Genomic DNA, 911 nt, shown 5'->3' with positions numbered 1-911 from the left:
TTACTGAGTCTTTCGTCTTTTTGTTGGTGAGTTAACTACTTGTCCATCCTCAGGTTCATTAGCGGCACTGTTAGACGAAGACGAAGAAACTTGATCAACAGAAGGTTCACTCTTCTCCTTATCGCTATCATTAACCGCGTCAATCTCAACATCGGTGTCATTGTGGGCAGAATTCACACCACTGGGTCCCTCACCACGAATTCCACCACCAGAATACTGATCAGTGTTTCCATCTTCACTTTCCTTCTCTTCATTCTTTGCAACGGGTGAGGTGGCAGAAAGGTCACCAACAGATTTCACATCTGCATTTTCATAATCACTTGTAAAACAACAAAACGTGCATGCAAACAAACACTTCCTCTGCATAATTTTTCTGTCATAAGTGAAGGAAAACGTTTCACAATGGGAAATGAAACTTTCGAAACTAAAGGGAAAGAAGGCAAGAATTAAAAGAATTTTATCAAACAATTCAAGAACATAATAAGTTAATCCCAAAAAGAAGGTTCAGTAAGCAATTTCAAAGACCTTTAACCTTAATCACGATACATACCAGGATCAGTATACTCGAGTTCATCAGTTTCAGTCTGTGGAAAAACAATGTAAATATCAATAAAGATTGGCGTGTGGAGAAGTTCAAGAAATAAACTACTGGTATCTTTTCCATACCATCAATCAAGAAATGAAAAATTGGAAAAACCTTGCATGCAAGATATTTTGACTTCTTTTAATAATCAAGAACGCGAAGATTGGAGATAAGAGGATTGAATTTTGTTGATGGTGGACATGATGAATTTGACCTAACTGAAATTGAAGAGAAGTGAAGAACTTACCGTCGATGGTGACTTGGAAGGCTCCCTCAGGTTACGTTGTTCTTCACTCATCTTTTCTGCTATGGAGATGCTAAGAGTTGA

General features: G+C 37.9%; 1 protein-coding gene across 1 annotated transcript; it reads right to left on the bottom strand.

Moving 5' to 3' along the window:
* On the bottom strand, positions 1 to 911 carry LOC114184773. The gene is made up of 3 exons (XM_028072083.1): positions 831 to 911; positions 551 to 584; positions 1 to 302 (listed from the first exon to the last, which is right to left on the bottom strand). The coding sequence occupies exons 1-3, from the start codon at positions 879 to 881 to the stop codon at positions 1 to 3; spliced, it is 387 nt and encodes a 128-aa protein (XP_027927884.1). The 5' UTR covers positions 882 to 911.

This window comes from Vigna unguiculata, chromosome 5, assembly GCF_004118075.2.
Source record: "Vigna unguiculata cultivar IT97K-499-35 chromosome 5, ASM411807v1, whole genome shotgun sequence".
In the NCBI taxonomy this organism is placed as follows: Eukaryota; Viridiplantae; Streptophyta; class Magnoliopsida; order Fabales; family Fabaceae; genus Vigna; species Vigna unguiculata.
The sequence above is the reverse complement of the archived record's forward strand: the minus strand, read 5'-3'. Positions and strand labels throughout refer to the sequence as shown.